Raw genomic sequence first — 23,179 nt, 5'->3', positions numbered from 1 at the left:
AAGAAGCATGAACTGCAGTCTGTCACAAGCGATTTGAACTAGCATTGGAAAAACTTCATGGTAAACATCACTTATGGATCGCAAAATCTTCCTGGTTTTTTATGTTATTAAATGAAGGAAAGGGTTTTCAATAGTAGTCAATGTTTATAAATACACTAAAAAAATTCAGAAATGGTGTCTAATGTCCTTTGTCATGTTTCAAGTAAACGGTTTCTGAATTCTGCGGAAATTCTTAATGCCTGCTCCTAAATAAAATGTTAGCGTAGAGCTCTGATACAAGTTTGGGACGGCATGAGGGCGAGTACCCTATGCCAGAATTTTCATTTTTGGGTGAACTATCCCTTTAAATCAGACCCAAGTTCCAGAAAACATCTCTATTGCACAGTATTGAAAAGTAAATTCAATTTTACTTTAAAGTAAATTTTTAAGTTTTACGCTTTTGAGTAAAAAGAAGACATATTGAGTCAAACGTTTGACGTTTTAAGGGTTTGGAAAAAGGTGATCAGGGCCTCTATTTTGAGGATGTGGAGGGCAACCGGGTCAATATTGAGCCGCTGTCATTACAGCCTGATCTCACAGTAAAATCGGAAAGAGTAGACCGGCTTTTCTTTTGTCAAAATCGGTATACGTTGACCGAAATTTCGAAACACTGCCCCCAGTGGACAAAGTGGTAAGTGTTGTTGGGCATATGGGCACGTGTGAGCCCCATTTATGTCCAGGAGAGGTCGCCAAAAGCTAGTAGTGAAGCAAGTTGTTTTCAGATTTACAGGATGTTAAGATTCAATGTTATACAATGAAGAGAAAAGCATACATTTATAGATTATATCCCCCAAACCTTACCTTAACCATTAGAGGAGTAAAAAAGTAATGTTAGAAGGAAAAGTTCAATCTTGAACCCTAGTCTCCCACGCAGGTGGCGGAACGTGCTGCCAATCGTGCCAGGTGGAAAGGTAAATACATTGAAACCACTGCAAACATGTCTGATAAGAATGCTGCATGTCAGCGCATTGGCATATAGTCACCGATCCTAGGGTACCGAAATGAAGGATACATCATGCCGACTACACGTGTGATCATGTTGGTCATTACGCCCATGCCAGTCAAACATCAGTCTGTAATTGACGAGTCTCCCTCTGGAGAACACTGGCGAAGTCACGAGGGGTGGGACCGCTTGGGGGCGGAGCTCTGGTAAACCAACCCTGCTGAGGGCAGCATCTGTCGACCAGGTTGACATGGCAAAGAAAATTGATTGGCTGAAGCATCAATGTGCATGTGTGACGGACTAATTTCGTTGAGCCATCCCATTGGATAGGCCAAGGAGACTGCAATTGAACATAACATGTCTATGTGGGAATGAGATATATAAAAACACCAAAAAGAAAACAGATAACTAGTAATTAACTCAATCTAATTTGAAAGTTTGCCATCTTAAATAAATGCTCAAAAATGGTATTGTATACTGTAAATATACAGTTGGAACACAAAGAAATAACCTTCAGATTCACTATATATATACAGCTCGAAAAAATCTTTACCATCGATTACCGCAGAATCTATGGCACCCCTCGCTGATTACAGCAGAGAAAGAGGAAGGTGACATGTGGGAAAAGCAGACAGTTTCTCATCCAGTGAAGCGGAGTGTTTGGACCAGCAGAAATGAACTGTGGATATGGAGGTGTTATTTTTCTTTTTGTACCCCACCTAATTGCAATCATAGGCAGATGTCTGCGTGTGACAGCATCAGCAAAATTGCTGCTGAGAGCACAGAATCTTTGTCTAAAAATAATCAGATGTTCTGGGCTTGGCTGTTTGTTATAATGGTAATCGATGCTGCAGGCTTTGAATTCCATCAATTTATAGATCCACTCTGTTCTGCCTGGTGACTGCGCTGTCTCTAAACCCCTGCTGCGCACACACACACATGCACGCATACATACACACACACACACAAGGTTCACACAGAGATGGGTCATTACCTATGTACGTATATATGCAACATAGCATGCATGCTATACAAAAGCTGATATCTACAGAGCACTAACACAGATATAAACATCAGTGTTGAAAGAGGATGTCCCAGTCAGCATGCATCAGCCCAAAAAGTTTACACAGGTGAGATCATTACCTCCTGTGTATGCATATGCATACTGTATATGCAACCTGAATGCATGTTATACAAAAAAAAAGGTCACTACAGGAGCATTAGTCCTACCTATGCATGCAGACATGCAACCCTGCATGCACATTATACAAAATAATGAGATCTACAAACAAAAACACAAATAGAAACGTAACAACTGTAGTAATAGAATGGTTCGGCCATGCACCTTGCAATCACGCATCCAACACAATGGTCGCAGTGAGGCACGGCAGAAGGGGCTAGTCTATGATTTAGATAAGTGCAGTTCCTTTTCATACTTTTCCTTATCTCTGCTGTTTGTGTGTAAGCAGAAGATTTGTCCTTAGCTGTTTCAGATTAGTGCCGCTTCTCAGATGCCACATTTGAGAGGAGAGATCGATCAATGAATCAAATCAACACAATCAATGCGGCCCATCGCTGGAGTCTAGTCTGGCCCCCGCATTAATACTGGCACCAAACCCACCCCCTCAAACCCCCCGACACCGACAAAAACAACAGCACGCTCTTTTTTTTTTTCCTTTTGGGAGAGATCCAGGATAGGGCCGTTTCTGGCCAGTGTCCATGGCAGAGATTGAAGATGATCCGTTATCTGCTCTGACTTGGAGAGAAGAGAGGAGAGTTTCCCGCTGGACGTGCACGGAGCTGCACGTGAGGTTGCTTGGATTGGGGTGGGTTGTTGGTTTACCCCAAGGAAAGAAAGATCACGAAGGAGATCTTTTTAATATCTCAAATGTTCCATCTAGACAACGACGAGCAGGCCCAGACTGAATCTGCAGATGCGTTTTCTGTGCAGAATTTGGGGAGATAAACCGCAGAATTCTGGATTTAAACATGGTAATGTGTTAAACACAGCCCAGATTTCTAATCAGTATCTAACATCATTTTCACCTCCATATCTGAACTCACCAAATTTCTCATCCACATTAAATGTATTGCTCTTTACTCCTCCTGTATTTCAACATATGTCTATTATTGATCTTAAAAACATAAATGAGAGCTCCTAATAGTCTAATGAGCAATGACAGAGCAATGTCTGAGAAATCATTTGTTATTATTGGTGCTATTAGAAAGTGCACAGCACAAATCTGTCAATTGAACTATTGTGATGATGACGCGATATGTTATTTCTTTCAAAAATAAAGAACAGTGCAAAACATGAATAACGTACACCACAGAATTAAAAGACTACAGTGTTTGAGTTTAGCGGTCACCATCTCTGAATATCACATTTTGACACCCTTCTAAACCTGTCTGCCGAGTCTACGAAATGATCCCGAATAATTAATCCCCAGCCAGTCAGTTTGCCGGTCTCTCCACAGACAACACAGCAGCTCTTAAACTGAGGGTCGGAGACACGTGAGCGTTACAATAATCGGGAAGGTGTGACTCACGTCGTCAGGAATTAGCTGTCACGCTGCACTTCATTTAAGAGTTTTAGCACCTTGCGCGCTACAACCCGTCAACGCCTTGTCTGAAGTGCACGCATTCTGTTCCGAAAGGCTTCATCTGGAAAGTTACTTAAAGCTGACAAAACGCAGTTGTGCGTACACATACGTTGACTCTCAGTAATGTAGGAAGTGCTTCTGTTTTAGACTAAACCTCCTTGGACCTCAATGAGAAGGCTTTAAACCTGGAGCTGGAGATGGACTGAAATTGAGATCCTTCACATGACCTTTTACGTCGGGCCAACAGCATTTTATGATATCATTTGATATACAATTTTGTTATGAAACGAAATTAGAAGAACTAGAGAGTACACATTATATACTCACCCTCATGTTGTTCCAAATTCATATGATTTACGTTCTTTAATTGAACATGAGATGTTTAAAATGTCACCACTCACTTTCACTGCATCGGATGGATGGACGGACGGACGGACGGACAGACAGATAGATAGTGAAAATGAATGGTGACTGAGTCTAACATTTGCCTAACACCTCCTTTTTTGTTTCAGATAGTAGTATGGAACAATATGTGAATGAGTAAATGATGGCAGGGTTATAATTTTGGGGTGAACAGAACCCTTTAAAATAACCATTTTCATTCATGTTCAAACTAACCTTTTAAGACTTAAAGGGACAGTTCACCCAAAAATAAAAATTCTCTCATTATTCTCATTATACCATGATGCCATCCCAGATGTGCATGAATGTCTTTCTTCATCAGAACACAAATTAAGATTTTTAGAAGAATATCTCAGCTCTGTAGGTCCTTATAATGTAAGTAAACGGATCATCATGCTACTGGCACATTTAGGCAGCATAAAATGTATCCAAATGACTCCTGTTGATCAATGAATGTCTTCTGAAACAAATCAATAATTAAAACTTAGTTAACTTGCCAGCAGTTGATGCAACAGTGACATAAGCGTTAAGGCACGTTCATATGAGAAATCTGAAGCAGTGATTTAAAGTTAAAAACGTGTTAATTATCGATTTGTTTCTTACACCAGCCTATCGATTGGCTTCAGAAGTATTAATTGATCAACTGGAGTCATTTGGATTAATTTTATGCTACCTAAATGTGACTTTTGGCCAACAGCCTGTTTACACCCATTTAGTTACATTATAAGGACCTACAGAGCTTCAAAATTTTTAAAATTCTTAATTTGTGTTCTGCTGAAGAAAGACAGTCATGCACATCTGGGATGGCATCAGGGTATAATGAGAATAATGAGAGAATTTTCATTTAGGGTGAACTGTTCCTTTAAGATGCAAATAAATATATATTTTAAACTAAAATACTGTATATTTATGCACCTTTCTGTATAATACAACCATTGGTTTTACTAGTTTAAAATGTAAAGTTTTGCCATTTTGCTTTATTCTTAAAAGAATATTCTGTGTACAAGTTATGCAAATAGCAGCAATTGTGGCATAATGTTGATAAACACAAAAATGTATTTAGACTCATCCCGCCTTTTCTTTAGAAAAAAAGCAACAGTCGAGGTTACAGTGAGGCACTTACAATGGAAGTCAATGGGGCCAATTTCATGAGGGTTTAAAAGCAGAAATGTGAAGCTGATAATATTATAAAACAACTAAAGTTGTTAGTTGTAAAGTTGTTTAAATTGTTGTTTATGGCATTAAGTCATCAAATTGTCTATAACTTTACACAGAAAAGGTTAGCAAGCAATTTGATCAGACTGAAATCATGTTAACACACATGTTGTTTACGTCTTGTGGCTGTACTTTTGAAACAGTGAGCATAGACGGACTGGCCCCATTGACTTCCATTGTAAGTGCCTCACTTTAACCCAGATTCTTGCTTTTTTTTAAAGAACATGGAGGAATGAGTCAAAGTTAATTTATGTGGTAATCAACACATATGCTGTTGATTGAGCATTTAACTTGAATTTAAACTGAATATAAACTGGAATATATAAGTCAGTTCCTCAGATCAAACAGGTATTTTTCCTTTCTGCTTTGCACTTCTTAAAATCTTTGCCCTTGTATCACTCGTCAAACAAAAGCTCTTTAACATGCATGATTTAAAGTCGTTTCCAATTAGTCTCCCAAAACCGCTTTGCTCAAACGCATGTCTAAATGAACGTCCAAATGAGTGCACATTATTTATCATCTTCATAATGGCTCATTGTTCTTTTCACACTCCACTCTGTGGTTACAATCAGACCACCCATTATCTCTCACCGCCATGACTTTGTGGTCGTGCATTTACTGGCATGATGTTTAAAAATTTAAAAATAACTGGACTGGATGAACCCTTGCAGCTTTCACAGAGTAAATGATGCACTGTTTGTTTGTTTTTGACACAGTGTGTTTTTTTTAAGCAACAGTCAAGAGCAAAAAAACTTTGCCTCCCCGTTTTGACGCTCTGTGGATAAAAAAATGCAAGTGTCTTGGTAAAATTTATTGTAGTGTAAATATAACTGTGTTAATAAGAGCGATATAAATGGGGGCCAGTGACTTGACAATCCATAACAAACAGCTCTAAATCAGTCGGAGCATGAGTTTACTGCCACGAAAAGAGGATACACTGGCCCACTTTCTTTAAGAAATCGACAGCGTTGGGGGTGAAAAATGGCAAGCGGCGAATAACATGGATAACCTGCCATTGTTTATTCTCTCTTAAGAAAAGTCAATCTGTTCGTATCTCAGGTGAGCTCCTTTTCCTGTTGTTTGCGCTATTTCTCTTCCTCTCGCGTACCTCCCACCACTCCCCTGTTGATTGCACTGGGAGATCAAAGCCGAGCTGCTGCGAGAACGTGAATATTTCAGGTGAGCCGAGCGGCTGCGTTTCACGCCACCTGCGTGCCGCCCATTTTAGGAGGGCCCCTGAGAGCCTGGCGACACCAGCCAGGGCCACCTGTCAGAGGGAAGAACTATGTTATTGCTACCCACGTGTGTGACAGAAACAGATATTCTCTCTCATCGAAGACAAAAATAAATGTATCTAGAGCGCCGTAATTGGGAATATGGCCAACGTCAGCAAGGTACAGTCAAAAAGTAGACAAAAAGTGAGGTTGCAGAACTTCGGGCACATCCAAAGAACACGAGAATCTTTTGAGGAACACTTTAAAAAATACTTTGCGCCAAAAACAGGCCACGATCTCACCAAAAATCCAACGTTGTTTTGTTAACTATAGTTAAATGAATAGTTAATCCAAAAATGAGAACTCTCTCATCATTTACTCACCCTCATGCCATCCCAGATGTGTATGACTTTCTTTCTTCTGCTGAACACAAATGAAGATTTTTAGAAGAATATCTCAGCTCTGTAGGTCTATACAAGTGGATGGTGAACAGAACTTTAAAGCTCCAAAAAGCACATAAGTCCGTATAAAAGTAATCCATAGGACTTTAGTGGTTAAAGCTACACTAACTTTTGGCCCTCTAGTGGTTAGAACATAGAACTGCAGGTTACTTGCGGAGGAACATCGTTTTGGTAATTATGTAAGCTGGGATTCGGCTTGTTACTAAAAAGGCAATTGCGAGTGGGGTGGACAATGGGGTGGCCAGGCTTCGGTCCATGGTGGCCTGGGCCACCCCTGGCCACCTCCTAGCTATTCTCCTAGCTTTAAATGATCATGGTCAATATCGCTCATGTGTTGTGGCTACCAGCTTGAAACTACAACCACACCAATCACCGCACACATACATGCCCTGTAGTAGCTCCGGACCTTCTTTTCTGTATTTACGGACATGACGTAAACACGCACAGATGACTGACTGACGTATGCAATTTCCCGCCAAATCCGTCCCGACAGCTCTAAAATGGATTATATATTATTATTATTATTATTATAGGCTTACCATAGTGAATCTGGGTATGGCAAATGCATGGTTTGGAAGACGGAAACGATCTCTCTCTCCCGCACAATCCTCCACAGTCGGCCTTTATCCCTCTTGGAGGCTTAATTAGCCTGATAAGGGACCGGGTGTGTAGAATCACGACTGGTTCTCTGCCCACTTGCGCAATTATTTCAAAATTCATTCCAAAGTGGTTTGTTACTCAGTAAAACATTAAGGGGACACTTTATAACACAGAGAGCAAAAACAGCTAGTGGGAAACATTTTAGGGACGATGTTCATCTACGGTGTGTAAGGGACTGTCTAAAATGTCCACAAACTGCCCTAAAACGCCGGTGTCCAAGCGTTCATTCAATTGACTTGCATATTCTAACATAACAAACACTGTTATTAAAAAAGAATTTTCTCATGTTAAAAGTTGCTGTAGACTGCTGGCATGATGGCATGATGTCCAATTATGAGCATAGTGTTATTTAAAAAAAATTATAAAAAAAAAAAAAAAACAATAACAGAAATTTTACCAAGATATTATTTTCATATTGTAAAGGTTGTTGAAGGCTGCTATTAGATATGCTGATTTACTCTGGGTGAGATTTTGCCAGGATGTGGAATTACATCAACAGTATTATATAATTTTTTTTTAATAATAATAATAATAATAATAATAGGGGTCTGGGTAGCTCAGCGTGTATTGACGCTAAATACCATCCCTGGAGTCACGAGTTTGAATCCATGGCATGCTGAGTGACTCCAGCCAGGTCTCCTACGCAACCAAATTGGCCCGGTTGCTAGGGAGGGTAGAGTCACATGGGGTAACCTCCTCGTAGTCGTTATAATGTGGTTCTCGCTCTCGGTGGGGCGCGTGGTGAGTTGTGCGTGGATGCCGCGGAGAATAGTGTGAAGCCTCCGCACATGATACGTCTCCGCGGTAATGTGCTCAACAAGCCACGTAATTAGACGCGTGGATTGCGGTCTCAGACGCAGAGGCAACTGAGATTCGTCCTCCACCACCCGGATTGAGGCGAGTCACTACGCCACCATGAGGACTTGGAGAGTATTGGGAATTGGGCAAAAAAGAAATTAAAATAAAGTACAATTTAGCACAATTAAAATAAAGTTGAGTCGTGAGAAATAATTTTCAGCAAACAACTCCTGAGAAGTACTGATAAAATGATAAAAATCCAAATGTGAATGTGCAATCTATTTATAAAACTCCACTAGAATCAACTATGATTCACGTCTCATGTGCGCATCAGAAAGTAATATTTGTGTTGCACGCAATTCGGGCAAAGTTGCTCATTACATAGCGCGTTTCAGATCAAAATCGAAGTCCTGAAAAAATAGAGCCCAATAATGTCTGCGCACATTTTCAATCTTCATTCCGAAATAATTTTTCCCATTTTTAGGGATTTCACAAAACCCTTCATAAAAGAGTTCTAAGTTCCAACAAGCTCCAAAGCAAAAAAGTACTTGAATATTGTTCAAAAAGACAAAAGGCACAAGAATGAGTGCTTGACATGTTTTATGAGGGAAAGAACTACAATCCCATGAAGCATTGCAAATAATGTGATTGAATAAAAACCTGTGGACAGTATACAACCTATTATTTTTTTTATTTCATAATAAAAAGCCATCATATTGAATTGAGTAATCTTTGATAAAGAATTTTTTTTTATATTTTAAGTTTTATTAATTTAATTTTGTTAAACATTATGCAATTAAATTTGATTTAATTTTGTTATGAAATAAAAATGCATAAATCTTAAAAATAGTCTATAATATTTATATAACATATTTTTAACCTAAGCGGTTACCAAAGCGCTTCACACTATGTCCCATTCACCCGATCTCTCACACACACACACACACACACACACACACCAATGACAGCCAAGCCATTGGGAGCAACTTGGGGTTCAGTGTCTTGCACAAGGACATTTCGGCATGAGGAGTCATGTGGGACGGGAATCAAACCACCAACCCTGCGATTGGTGGCCGACCCGCTCTACCACCAGAACCGCAGCCGCCCCATTTGTAAATATATACTGTAAATAGTTTGAGAGTGCAGGGAGACCGTCAGGATTTTGTCATTCACAATTCGACATGGGAGTGGCGTTCGCTGCAGAGCTCTTTTGCTGTGCTTTGTTCGCCACAATTCTCTGATTGGTGGATCTTCCTCTGCTGAATTTTTGTTTTTAAATGATGATGAAATAACATGGAATGATGGCATTAGAAGAAGCATATATCATCGATTAATACGGTAGGTCTGTCTTTAAAGGCTTAAAAGTTATTGTTAAAAAACCTATTCCCCAATAGAAAACAATCCAGCAACCAGACAGTTGCGCAACAAGACAGTTGCAACCAGACAGTTGCACTCTACACCAAGATGTGGCATAACAATACATCCGTCTACGCATGTGCACATAGACCAACAATTAAAAATAGTGCAGGTGGCAGGACGTAAGAACGCAACCTCTGTGAACGGCCCCTAGAATGTTGCTGCTTATGTAGACATTAGAAAGCAAGGCAGTTAACTAGATTTTTGAACAGAGCACACAAAGAGCTGCCAAATGTCCTACCCTGGATCTAATGCAAGATAAGCTGGCGTGTGTGTGTGTGTGTGTGTGTGTGTGTGTGTGTGTGTGTGTGTGTGTGTGTGTGTGTGTGTGTGTGTGTATATAAAGCATTTCAACGCTTGAGCGGTCCTCTTTTCCCACAGCCAATACAAACTCCTCCTCAGGAGTCCACACCAATCTGAAGAGCACTATTCAACAGTCACACATGGCAGCTGCTGAGGGAGTTTGGAGAGAGAGAGGGAGAGAGAGATTTGTGTCTGTATGTGTATGCTTGTATGATGAGCACAAGGTGTGTGTGGGGGTGTTCAACACAACCCATTTCAAACCACGTCTCTCAGAACAGCAGTAAAGCCCTTGCAGCAAATTCTGTGCATTCCTCTGTGTCAGAGCGGCCGACACACATTAGCCGTTTACATGGGAGGAAACACAATCTATTTGATGCTACACTGCCCACATGTCTAAAGCCTTTCCTTCAAACACCAGCGCTTCACACTTTTGACTCTCATCTCATTTTCCGAACAGGTACGCTGGAAAACACACACCATATACTTGAAAATCACTGTTTAAAGTGAAAGTGGACAGTAAATAGGAGCAGTACTTGACATTTGTTTATATTTACTTGTGGATGTCCATATTTGAAGGGTTCCTGTAATTTATGCATGCACACATCAGCCAAGTCGAGGTGCAGTCACACTTCATATATCTGTAGGTAATTATTCTTCCCTTCTGTTGGATGTGACATTGGACTGCGGCGGTAAGACAAGGGGATGAATGTGACAGTGGATTGGTCGTTGAGGCGTCTGGTCGGTGATCTCAAGGTAAATGTCACTTCACTCATTACTACACAAACATAGCGAACTGTTCCATGATAAATGAGTGACCGCGCGAGAGATCGTTCGGTGATGAAAGAGAATCCCTCTCCATCACTATACGCCACACTTTTATGAATGTGAATCTGAAGGCAGGGCCGTAGCTAGTGGGTGAAAGGTGGTAACGATTCTAGGGGCCCAAATGCCCAGGGGGCCTCACAACAAATTCTAAACGGTATGTTTTAATAGGAAAGGGGCCTAGAGCAATATACAGTCAGGAGGCCAGATTACCTTGCTATGGCCCTGTATGAAGGCATTTGATTGGTCAATAACAGATGAACCAGCGTTAAGTATATATGTGGAGAATATTTCTGTAGATACGGATTCAAATGTGTTGAAGACAATGGACAGAAGAGTGTACTAGATTTATTCTATGTCAAATCAACCAAATTTCAGAAACTTCCCAGGCTGAAATTTTTGTAGCTACTTTTTCTAAAGAAAGATACAGATAAATTATGAAAGCCAAAATATTAAATATCATGTATTATGGACCCTTAATGATGCATTCCATTGCTTTATCAGATGTACACTTCTTAAATCTAAAAACAAGATGCATTGCACCGAAGAGCCACGTGTCGATTATGTTTAATAATGGTTTTGGACTCTAGAAGATCGAGATTTTGACATGATTGTTTTTATGTGACATTTCTAGTTGCAACATTATTTGTAGTTCAGTCCTGGACCAGATAAACTAGCTTCAAACCATGTGACCCACATTCAGATTTCGACCATTGAAAATGGGTAAAATTTAAGAATTTACACATGGAGCCACATTGCAAGCCTCATATCTCTGGGATTTAACCAAACAGGGTTTTAAAAATGAAGATACAAAAAGGAAAGTTTGTTCTTAATGACTATCTAAAAGGATATTAAGATAGCTTTAACACTTATGCAGTTATAGGCACTCCAACTTTAGAAAAACAACAACAACAACAAAATAACTTTTTCCCATTTTTGGACTCATTGGCGTATAATGCAACAAGGAGTGCTGAAGTCAACCGGTTTTACATATGTGTAGAAATAAAATAATGACACTGCCACCTTTCTAAGCTTTTTTTTTTAACCTCTGGTTTTGCTAAAAAAACAATCACTGGCGAAAATTGCCATTTGGACCCCTTCTACAAAAGAATGGATCACTCAGTAAATGTTGATGTAATATTTTAGCTTTTAGCATTATTTATGTTTATCTTTCACCACTAAAATAAAAAGCTGGGAACCTCTGGTTGACACTGAATAACTCACCAGCATAATACTTTAATAGACGTACAATAGTACAATTCTAGCAGTGTTTACAGTATGCACATTTTCCATATACAGTACATGGAATACCCGGATGACCTACTATATTTTGTATACAACCAGAACAAAATGCCAAAAGGCATTTTTTAGATGCCTCACCAAATATACTGTAATGTAGCATAACGAGGTCATGAGACAATTTAGGACACTGGTGTTTGACATGTTTATCGTTGTATATTGGGGCGGCTGTGGCTCAGGTGGTAGAGCGGGTCGGCCGCATGGGTTGGTGGTTCGATTCCTGGTCCACATGACTCCACATGCCGAAGTGTCCTTGGGCAAGACACTGAACCCCAAGTTGCTCCTAATGGCAGGCTAGCACCTTGCATGGCAGCTCTGCCATCATTGGTGTGTGTGTGTGTGTGTGTGTGTGTGTGTGTGTGTGTGTGTGTGTGTGTGTGTGTGTGTGTGTGTGTGTGTGTGTGTGTGAGAATGGGACACAGTGTAAAGCGATTTGAATACCATTAAGGTTAAAAAGGCGTTATATAAGTGCAGACCATTTACCATATTACATACTGTTTCACAATTTTGTTTCATAAATAGTGCAGTATATCCTGTGCAGTATGCAATAGGAAGTGTGCTTGTATTTTGTTCCGAACATCCAAATTGACTTTTGCCAGATCAGCACAGCATCCACACTGACCACACTGCACAAATTATCATCAAAGTCCAGCTGATTTAACACAGCATGTGACCTTTAAGATGAGTATGATGACTACTGATTGTCCTTGTCTGCTGAAATTATTGTACAATTATTACAGAATCACTAGTTTTACGAAGTAATTTATGGCTAGTTGTCATGAAACACTTTGGGGATATTTGACACGTCAGTGGTGATGACATGATCTAAAGAGGAATTTGCTAATTCATGAACCAACGCTTTTAAAAGTGAATACTTTTGACCAGTTACAGTACATAAGATATGCAGTTTTCCTTGTGCATTCATAGAACTGGTAACCTAAAATCTTGATGTTGATAAAGAGAAAAGCTCATTGATATATGCATTGATTTGCACTAACTACCCTTATACCAAATACTAGAGTTAATGATTTAACAGGTTATCAAGAAACATATATGAAATAATGTCAGTTTGCGAAAGTCTGTGTTCAGCTTCATCTCTGTAGATATTTTTCTGCATGTTTCGTTCAGCTGTGAATCATGACATGAGCTACCATGGTCCAACAGTTCCCATCTGTACCGCGCCATCTCTGAGGAAACGCAACACACTTTGGGCCTCCAAACACACGGCAAACGTCATGATGATGGCAGAGCCGCCACTGCACAGTCCAGCCATGCGATTCCCTCCTGGGCTTACGGGAATATTCTGGATGGTGGAGCATAGAGACGGAAACAAGTGCCAGACTTCCCTTGTGTTTGGGGGGGTTGTTCGTTTGCGTTATGGCAAGCTTTGAGAAAATACCCAGAAGGGGAGATCCATGAAGTGTGAACGCACTCTCTCATCGTCAATCCTCCAGATAACTGAGTCTATCATTAGAACACTTACACACACAGATGGACGTCCTGCGCTGGGTCCGAACGGAGGGATTACGGGAACACAGGTGGGAAAACACAGAATGTCTTTGTGGGAAACCAAACCCTCCAATTCTACACATACTGTTTAACAGTAAGTGTATCACAGTGTCTACACTGGTCACAAACGGCCTGTTGCGATGCATCGAAAGTAAATCGCTCCCATTATAATCAATGTGGCTGTCTATTTTCCCAGTCTGTCCTAAATAAAATGATTGCATTTACAAATACATAAACACATTTTTATTTTTTGGTATATATTAGTTAGTTATATATTTTTAGTGCAAAATTAAGTGCAAACTTGTTGATGAATTATGAAAACGTTTGCGCACAAGTTTTGCTCACAAACACATGAGTGTTTTTTCAACTTCAGGGACTTCTAGAAAGTAAAGTGTCGTTTTACACACTCTCACTATCTTTTATTTTATTTGACATTTAAATGAAATTTAATGGAAATAAAAATGGTCTACTCTTCTGTCTTGCAAAGGCTAATTTTAGTACTAAAAAATTTTTTGTATCCTACAATGCACACAATTACATGATGTTTTGAAAATTCTGGCTACATTACAGCCAGGCGTGGACTGGGTAGAAATCGGCCCGGGATTTTACATAGAAACTGGCATGTTGCTGTCCTTTTCTGCATATCGCTGCCCCCTTCAGCATATTGCGGCACCGTTTTGTGGCTCATTCTGAATAATGCGGCGGCTCATTTCAGCTTAGTCCCAGTTCTCCTGATGGCCAGTCCGCCCCTGATCGACCCAAAAGTGTGTTGGCCCACCGGGAAAATGCCCGGTATGCCAGATTACCAATCCAGCCCTGCAGCTAACGCCTTATAAAAAAAAACTATACTCACATGTGATATTTCTTAAATACTTTTTTTTGTTTACTTCAAACATCATTGGTCTCATATTTCATCTCAATCATGCTTCACTGACTCTTTAGTCCATTAGGGGTGGCTGTTGATCAGGTGGTAGAGCAGGTTGCCCACTAATCGCAAGGTTGGTGGTTCGATTCCCAGCCCACATGTCTCCACATGCCGAAGTGTTCTTGGGCAAGACACTGAACCCCAAGTTGCTCCCAATGGCTAGGCTAGTACCTTGCATGGCAGCTCTGCCATCATTGGTGTGTGTGTGCGTGTGTGTGTGTGAATGGGTGAATGAGACGCAGTTTGGAAACCGCTAAAGTTAAATTATAAGCTATATAAGTGCAGACCATTTACTTGGTAAACAAGTACACTAAATTTTGAAAAAACTTCATTAGGGACAATTTTGTATTTTGAAAATTAAAAGTTGAAATCTTAACTTTTAAATACTTTTAGTTAATGCAATTTTAACTAACATGAACTAACAATAAACAATTGTATTTTTATAAATGAATACTAGCCAAGATTAATAAATGCTGAATTAAGAAAAACTATTGATTACTGTTAGTTTAAGATACCTAATGCATTTACTCAAGTTAACAAATGCCACCTTATTGTAAAGTGTTACCATTTCACTCATTGTTTAGATAATCATAGTTTTAAACATTAAATAATTTGAATTTATATAATGGATTTTCATTGATTAATATTGAAAGTCTTGGTCTGGCTCAAAGCTTAAAAAAAACAGCATGAAATAAAATGGCGAAGGCCTGGTTATAAAGTTTCTAAGTAACCTTTACAAAACAAAAGTTAGTTTGGATTAAAATCAACCCCAAGAACATAAAATGGCCCTAAATTGAAGAAACACCCCATGTGTATACAAGTTTAGTGAATGAAACCTATTATGTGTGCAATTATTTGGAATTCTATTCTTAAATTATTGCACCAATAGATTTCTAGATAATATAATTCTAATTCTGATTTGTTTTGAAAAAGTGATATTTTAGGGTCATTTATTTAAATTTTACTGTCTGCTTAAACATGATTGTTCTGTGTATTTGATGAACATTCTTAAATGACACGCAGCTTCACCGCTTTTGTTGCTTCCAGTGCAGAATCAGTGTAAAAGTGCCATGCCTTCCCATAAGTCTCATGCTGATCCAGGCCACCCGGATCTCCGTGAGGGATTTGTCCCTCTTATAGTACATCAGGAATGACAGCACCACAGTGAGCGATATCGAGGGGACAGCTGCTAAAAAAAGAACTAAAGTTCAAACTAAATCTGGAGGCAGCGCTATCAGAGTCTTTCCTCAGATACCACAAGTTAATTGATCTGAAACGTCTCAGGAGTTTTAAACCTCTCCTTCGGCTGCACACTTTTGCCTTCATGCAAATCTATTAAGCCCCTATGTAATCAAAGACGGTCGAGCAACGTTCTTCGAAGCGTCATATTTCAGTGACATCAATCAATACACTTTGATCCCTCGTTATTCTCTGGAACATTCCCCAATGAAGCAAGGAGACAAGGATATTAGCTGCGTTTTCACAGCTGAAAGAAAGAAATTATGCTATGGTGCAATCCATTACACATTTATGATGCATTTTTTATTTAGCACTAGAGAGGGGGTATATGCAATGATGAATGCACTGCCCAGGATGCAATTTGTATGTAAAATAACGCAAGATTAAAGAATATGTTTTAAGCGTAGATGTAGTTGGGATAAAAGGATGGGATAAAAAAACACAGTCATTCGGGGAGAAAGAGCCCATGGCGATGCATGCTAAAAATCACTTAGTGCTACTTGGAGAGAGAGCAAGTAATCAAACACAATGAGGAAAAGCCATTCCAGGACAAAACACTGCGTTTCTCCATCATCAGATGAATGAGACGACGTCCATAACCTTGAGAGCAGATTTTAATTGATATGCCAGTTGGAGAGTCATTTTAAAAGGCAAAGAGTCACAAACACTGAACATTTCTTGAGTGCGCACACAGGAATGAACCACAAGACATTCAACATCAGACTGCTGAGGCTTTGCATTTCCAGGAAACCTCTACATAATTCATCTTCAGTAAATCCAGACTCAAATCATTTTAAACGGCAGATATGGCCAAGCCGTGAAGAGTATTCATGTCATCATTTCTGGTGTCGTCATTGTGTTCACGGGTGTCCTCATAGAGGTGAAGCTATCATGAGGTCTTTTGGAAGGTCTTGCCTTCACCTGGTGAGATAAGTGCTCTGCGTATTTCCCGTGTTAGGTGCTGACCCATTAGCCCAGAGTCCCTGACGGCTGAGCTCAGTGCACGTGAGGAGGAGGTGGGAACAGGGAGGTGACAAAGTCTATTTGGGTCAGCAACATCGATTTCAACTCCAACAGCTCAAGAGGTGGGGAATTTCAGTATGGAGAGAAATGAAATGCTCTCTTCCCTAGTGCAAGACCAGTGGCGGAGCTAGGGGGTGGCCGTGGCCACCATGGACTGAAGCCTGGCAACCCCATTGGCCACACCACTCGCAATAGCCGTTTTTGAGCACAAGACTTAACATGTAATGCCCGAAAATTTCCATGCCACCACAGACTGATTGCTGGCCCCTGCCCAGCCACCCCTGTGAAATACTCCTGGCTCCGCCCCTGTGCAAGACCAGCGATGGATCGTCTGATGCATATTGCACACAAAATGGGAAGCGCGTTCTCAAAAATCTTGATTGGCTGGCTATGTGCAATATGAGTCAAATGTGACGTCCTTTTAATATTCAGATCAATTTAGTTAAATGCATTAAAAAAAAATGCATTTCACAGAAAACAATTACTTCAATGCACTTCTATGACAAAACATTTTTTGATTTCAAATGTCATTTTTATATTTATTCTGAGGCTTAAAGTCAAGAAAGTCATGTGGTGTATCTGTCTGGAGACAGTAAAAAATAAAAAAAGTCTCATTAAAAGCAAACATTCTTGAAAAAAAGAATCTTTTAATTATATTTAATTAAAAAAAATAAGCACCCGTTTTGTATGGAGGGACAAATAACTCAAAATTATGTCATTAAATAAATAATGAAATACATAATGAAATTGTTAAAACGATCAAAATGAATAAATCCATAAACATCCGTTGTACTTCATTTCAGCATTAGTTTGCATCCCTTCACATTTTCAGGGTAATCAGCACATCACTCAACAAGAGGCGACACCTTTTACAATGGATTTATTTGGACTCTCTGGTGCATTTTTTCCCCACACTCGCTGCGCTTGGTACATTAAGAAATTTGCAACAGAAGGTCACTTAATTTTGACCCATAAGGAACATGTTGGATGAAATAAATGCTGCTTATCACGGCACATTCGGCACGTTTTGCGACCGAACCACCGGCCCGCTCGGTTCTCCCGATGGACATTACGCTACCTGATTGGCCCAATAGTGCGTCGACACACCGGAAAAATGCCTGGTATCCCAGATTACCAGTCCAGCCCTGAAAAGGACGTCCTACTTTGAAAGGTGACACCCACTGTAATTGAGTGATGATGAAGTGCTGATATCCATAACCTTGATAATTATAATGAAAAGACACAAATCTCATGCTTAAATTAATAATCAACATTAAAATGAACGTAAACTAATGCTAAAATAAAAAAACAGGGAAAGTTATAGATTTGTTTTAGTGATTGAATGATTAATAAATCCTATATATATATTTACCAATTTCATTATGAATTGAATAATTTATATAAACATTTCTATAATTATTTAATTATTTAATTTTGAGAACTTTAGGCCAAGTGTGAAGTTTTATTAAAAAGCACATTTTGTTCAGGTCAAACTTAAGAAAACTTGACTCAAAACTTTATATTTGTAAAACAAATCTCAAAAGATTTTATTTATCATCTCGGACAACATTATTTGTAATATTTTTGCCTATTTACAAGTTCCCAGACTGCTACAATGATCACTTCTCCATGGAGAAACAAACTGGATTTGAAAGATATTCGAGAGTTTGATGCAGGTAAATTATATAATTGTGCACTCCTGTTTATTCTGCTTTGCTTTCAGAGTTATATTTTAGCTTTACTTGCCCCTAAACATCCCATATAACGGTCACTTTAAATATCTGTCATAGGCCAATTAATTGCAAAAACATTAAGGTTACGATTACGTCTGGTGCAATTAACTAATTGCGAAAAGTGTCAATTTATTTCTACTCCCGTTGCATCAAAGTTTTGCATTTCTTCCCCCATGCTTGAGCATTGTTAGCAAACACATGTTCATTGTGTGCATGAATGCAGTGAAGAATCAGAAGTACATCTAACAGTAATGCTAACCAGTCCAAATGAGTACATTTTAAGCAGTCTGATACACTGTTTTCACTGGTAGATACCGATAACAAGAGAGCAGGGCGATCTAATGCCATTATACACATGATACAATTTAATGTAAGCAAAGGAGATGTGCATTAAATTGCTTTAAATCTTATCTTATGTATTGGCCTCTCACTAAACATCACCAGACACCCAGGCCACATCCATACTCGAGTTTGCATTGGTGTAAACATTGAAAAATAATTTATAAAATGCATTGGCACTGAAAATGTGTAAGTGTGTACGTGGCATCAAAAAAAGCTTTCTAAAGCGAAAAGCACTGTTGGTGACTTGGTATTGTTTTGGATTCACGAGATGTCGTGCTGCTGTAAATTCTATAAATCGAAATGAATAATCACATTTTTTATTTTTTTTTTCATCATAATCATGCAGCCCTAAGTCAGATGATTTCTTCCTGTCTAAGTGGGCAGTTATTTTCCAGAATAAGCGGCAACGTGAACCAAAAATAATCATGTCCCTATTTTTTCTTAGAAATAGCCAAATTGGATTGCCTAAATCCTAATGCGCTCTAAGTTCACGTGGTGTCGTAGTGACTCACCTCAATCCAAGTGGTGGAGGACGAATCTTAGTTGCGCATCTTACCACGTGGCTTGTTGAGCACGTTACCATGGAGACATATGCATGTGGAGGCCCACGCTACTCTCCGCGGTACCCACGCACAACTCACTACATGCTCCACCGAGAGCGAGAACCACATTATAGCGACCACGAGTAGGTTACCCCATGTGACTCTATCCTCCCTAGCTACCGGGCCAATTTGGTTGCTAAGGAGACCTGGCTGGAGTCACTCAGCACACCCTGGATTCAAACTCGCGACTCCAGGTGTGATAGTCAGCATCTTAACTCACTGAGCTACCCAGGCCCCCTGGGTACCATTCTTCACATTTCCAGGCTTTTTATGACCGGCTAAATGAGACCACCTCTGCCCAGACTAATCCTACAAACAAAGTTCCATATGTTAACCTATTCTAACCTTATGACCGAAGTATGAAAACAGTAGATGCATTAAAAAGCCACTTTCTAACTTCTGGAACAGCCTTCACTCCTTAAATGCCTTCATATGCCAAAGGTGGAAAACACATTAAAACCCACAAAGTCTTGATAGAACCTCAAGAATGCAAACAACAGAGGGGGTAACGGGTGGACGTTTCTGCAGCTCTCACCAAGGAAACTTGCTTTGTGCTCCGACAGACTTCCGACAGAAGCTCGGCTGCGTGCAGGTGTGTCGGCTGTAATGAAGAACGACTGCTAAGACAAGTCGAGAGTGAAAAGAAAGCTGTTTGTGCAGGTTAGACGAAAGCGTAGAAGAGGAGAGGCCTTGGAGAAGAGCGGCCTTTACAAACGCCTGTCAGAGCCTCTCAGCCCGTCCGCCACGGTCAGCAAATGGGCCTGATCCACATGCTTTGTGTGCGTGCATCTCAGCTGCCTGCACTGAGAGCAGCAAGAGAGAAATGGAGGACAAAGACAGAGGAGGAGGGGGTGGAATTAGATCCAGGGTTTGTTGCGTTCATTGCTTCTCCGACAGACATGTTCCGGCTCAGAGGCGCTGGTTAATCCTCACCTCTCCCGCTCACGCACCTGTAAAACGTCGTCTCAACGCTGTTTCAAACACACCAACACCTTAACTCGCCACGCACACACACACCTCAGTGGACCTCCCATAGCTCATTTAACATCAAACGTCCAGCGCAACATTCCCGGTAGCAAATAAACACAAAGAAAAGCCTCTTTTTTTTTGATCAGGAGGGCTATTTCTTTGTATTCTGTCAAGAACAGCTCTCTTCAAAAGCACCCTCCACAGATCCTTGTAGTTTTAATACTTAAAGCATATCTTTAGAGTTTTAATAATATAGCCTATATATATATGTATATATATTATAAAACAGATGGATCTGACATACATTTCTGATTGGATCAGCCACATTATAAAAAACACACCTATGAGCGCATAATCTATAATAATGCATCAAATTGCTGTTTCTTGGTAGCCATTGCTTGGTTGCTTGGTAACTTTACCTACAACTTGGCTAATGAGCAATATAATCTGGCAGAAGAATTGTTTATTTTGATTATCAAGATTAATCATATTGCTACCATTTTAAACAATATGCCACTCAAGGTTGTGCGCTACAATGTTTTAAACACTGTTTACCGCTCATAAAAGCATGGTAACACACAATCTTGAGTAGCTTATTGTATTGTTTTGTAGAGCGCAACAGTCTGGTTCCAGAAAAAAAATAAATCACATTCATTTTTTTCCATAGGGGAATTGATTTTTTATCCATAACTTGTAAATCTTTAAAGACAGGCCTACTGTCAGCTTCAAGGTTGTTAATCAATGGTATATATTCCTGGCAAGCACTCAACACAACATTCAAGCCTTAAAGGCAGGAAGGAGAGGGAAGCCAGGCCTGAGCACACAATGGCTTTCATCTTCTCAATGAATAAAGCTGCTTGTAGTGTTTCAAAGGCAAACACATTCACCTGCTCTTGTGCTTAAGAGTGGAATGGAATGGGAAACAGCAGGAATTAAAAAGCATAATTTGACTAAAACTGGTCTGGCTCTGGAAAACCAGAGAACTTCACCTAGATGTGAGAATATCACAAAAAGATGCTTGACCAGTCTAAGATGGTTTGCTGGTCTTACCTGGTCTCCCAGACTGATCTATTTGCTGGGTTAAAGGGACAGTTCACCTAAAAATAAAAATTCTCTCATCATTTACTCACCCTCATGCCATCCCAAACCGTCTGCTGAACACAAATGAAGATTTTTAGAAGAATATCTCAGCTCTGTAGGTCCATACAATGCAAATCAACAGGGTACGAAACTTTAAAGCTCCAAAAGGCACATAAAGGCAGCATAAAAGTAATCTATAAGACTCCAGTGGTTTGATCCATGTCTTCAGAAGCGATATGATAGGTGAGGGTGAGAAACAGATCAATATTTAAGTCCTTTTTTACTATAAATCTCCACTTTCACTTTCTTCTTTATTCTTTGGTGATTTGCATTATTCGTGCATATCGCCACCTACTGGCCAGGGAGGGAATGTATAGTAAAAAAGGACTTAAATATGATCTGTTTCTCACCTACATCTATCACATCACTTCTGAAGACATGGATATTATACTCTTCAAATAAGTTTTATCAAAATATAACAATTTATAATACACATAAATGACATTGTAATAATTTCACTACTGTTTTGGTGGATGTTGCTTTTAAAATTTTAAAACTAACTTTTAAAAAGCAAAACTTACAAAAGAAAACAAGATGTATTCAAACAAAACTATTTTTGGAAATATAGTTTAAGTAGTGAAAAATTGACAGGAGTTTCCTCTATCCACAATATAATTTTTCCAGCCTGTTAGTCTTCATAGTGTAAATTTAACAAGCAAAAAATAAGCTCCTTAAAGACATATTTTTCCAGGAAGTGGTCATTTTTGGTTGGAAAGCAACAATAACACCAGTAAGTATTAGCTATAGATTTTAAATAAAAAAATTCTGTCCTAATTTACTCACCTTCACGCTGTCCCAAAATCATTTGGAAAGCAAAAGGGGATTTTACGCAGAATATAAGCTGCTCTTTTTCATGCAATGAAAGTGAATGGTGACTGAGTCTAACATTCTTCCAAACATCATCTCTTGTGTTCCACAGAGGAAAGAAAGTCATACAGGTTTGGAACAACATATGGGTGAGTAAATGGTGACAGAATTTTCATTTTTGTGTGAACTTTCATTTCTGAGAAACCTGTGAAAGCACCAGATTTGGCAGACTAGTCGATGACCAAATGTGAAATGCCACAACGGTGTGATATTAATACACCAATACGTTTTCTCTCCATCACAGGCAATAAAGTGTTCCTCTTGGTTCTTCTCAGACTTACCGCACATCTGACTTCACTCCCACCCATAAACTGCAACTAGAAACTACAGGTAATGAAAAGCAAATCAAAGCATTCCAGTAAAACGCGGCGACGCAATGGCGTAGAGCGAGCCAGCAGAGATTTATCCCTTTACGGCCTTTTGACACTAAATTAAACTGTTGAGTCCATTCCCTGTGCCAGCTAGTTATCTTTCTGAGCTAATTTAACACTATAATTTACGTCCCATATAAAATACGTCCCGATATGGCGCTGTCGAGGCACTACATCATTCTCGCCGAGCGCTCCGGTTTCGGCGAAAAGGACAGAATTAGATCATATTCATGATGCAATTAAACACTTCAGTGGGAATCAATGTAAAACTGATGAGCCCTGAA

The 23,179-nt window shown here is 39.5% G+C and overlaps 1 protein-coding gene across 1 annotated transcript in view; it reads right to left on the bottom strand.

Moving 5' to 3' along the window:
• Positions 1-13,646, bottom strand: part of LOC127630598 (homeobox protein cut-like 2) — a 131,499-nt gene extending 117,853 nt beyond the window's left edge. Inside the window, exons 1-2 of the mRNA XM_052108213.1 lie at positions 13,575-13,646; positions 13,353-13,478 (exon numbers count right to left, since the gene is read on the bottom strand). Coding sequence (XP_051964173.1) covers positions 13,353-13,478; positions 13,575-13,646 — 198 coding nt within the window. The remainder of the gene's footprint in view (positions 1-13,352; positions 13,479-13,574) is intronic.
• Between the last annotated feature and the right edge of the window lie 9,533 nt (positions 13,647-23,179).

This window comes from Xyrauchen texanus, chromosome 37 (genome assembly GCF_025860055.1).
Source record: "Xyrauchen texanus isolate HMW12.3.18 chromosome 37, RBS_HiC_50CHRs, whole genome shotgun sequence".
NCBI classification, from domain to species: domain Eukaryota; kingdom Metazoa; phylum Chordata; class Actinopteri; order Cypriniformes; family Catostomidae; genus Xyrauchen; species Xyrauchen texanus.
This window is presented reverse-complemented; position numbering and strand designations above follow the sequence as displayed.